Raw genomic sequence first — 968 nt, 5'->3', positions numbered from 1 at the left:
TCACTGTGTGGCACTCACAACGCAGTAGTACACAGCGGTGTCTCTCAGGGAAGCCCGGGGCAGGCTCAGCATACTAGACTTCCTGTCGGCAGGGATAAACAGAGATGCCACTTCATTTGACGTGTTTGTCTTATATCCTTGAATAACAAATAGTGGTCCCTGGTTGGGGAACTGTCGGTACCAGGAGATATACTCATTTGTAGCAATGTTGGTGTGGTTACAAGGTATGTTCACTTCTTGTCCTTCATATGAGTCCATGAAGATGGGCTGAGTGGTCTTAGCAAGGCTCAAAGTACCTGTGGGAGTAAAAACACAATACTAGCTCCTATCCTGAAACCAAGGTGAGTTGAAGGCCCAACTAAGCACCCTCCAGGTTCTCTCTCACAGTCAAATCCACCCCCACTCCTACTTCACCACCATTTACTTTTCACTGTGTTCTAGGACAAATTTTTTACATATTAAATCTGAACAATCCCAGGAAAACATGTTCAGAGGTGGCAGGTCTAATTTCTCTGCCTCATGGATGGACCTGGGGTTCAGTACCCCAGAACATCTTTATTGCCCTGAGGTACCCCTCACATAAATGCTAAGGAAATGCCTGGAGAAAAATAGGACCCCAGAGCCATCCCTCTACATCTTGGATAAAGAGCAACGGTAGCAGGCAAGGTTGTAGATTCCTGTCCAAACTCAGATACCAGGGCCTCTTAATCGCAAAATGACTCACCCAAGATCAAGAGCACGGTCACTCTTGTCACCTGCCTCATATTCTGAGTGTAAATCAGGACTCTGGGTCTAGACTCTATTGCTGAGTCCGAGCTTGGGCCAGGATATGAACCAAGGAACAGGCACAGTAACAACAACAGCCAGCTACTAGCTACTCTCAGCAAGAGTTGTCCCCAGGAGCAAGCCAATAGCAGGGCGACAGCTCCTCAGAATGGGCTTCCCCTCAAGGTTCAACTGAGCAATCA

The 968-nt window shown here is 47.6% G+C and overlaps 1 gene segment (V, D, J or C); it reads right to left on the bottom strand.

Moving 5' to 3' along the window:
* Window positions 1–764, bottom strand: LOC148094185 (T cell receptor alpha variable 4-like). The segment is given in 2 exon segments: window positions 1–296; window positions 725–764. Coding segments are annotated over 2 exon segments (336 nt in total).
* Window positions 765–968: the final 204 nt, after the last annotated feature.

The sequence above is a fragment of the Miniopterus natalensis genome, chromosome 1, assembly GCF_054644295.1.
Source record: "Miniopterus natalensis isolate mMinNat1 chromosome 1, mMinNat1.hap1, whole genome shotgun sequence".
Taxonomy (NCBI): domain Eukaryota; kingdom Metazoa; phylum Chordata; class Mammalia; order Chiroptera; family Miniopteridae; genus Miniopterus; species Miniopterus natalensis.
The sequence above is the reverse complement of the archived record's forward strand: the minus strand, read 5'-3'. Positions and strand labels throughout refer to the sequence as shown.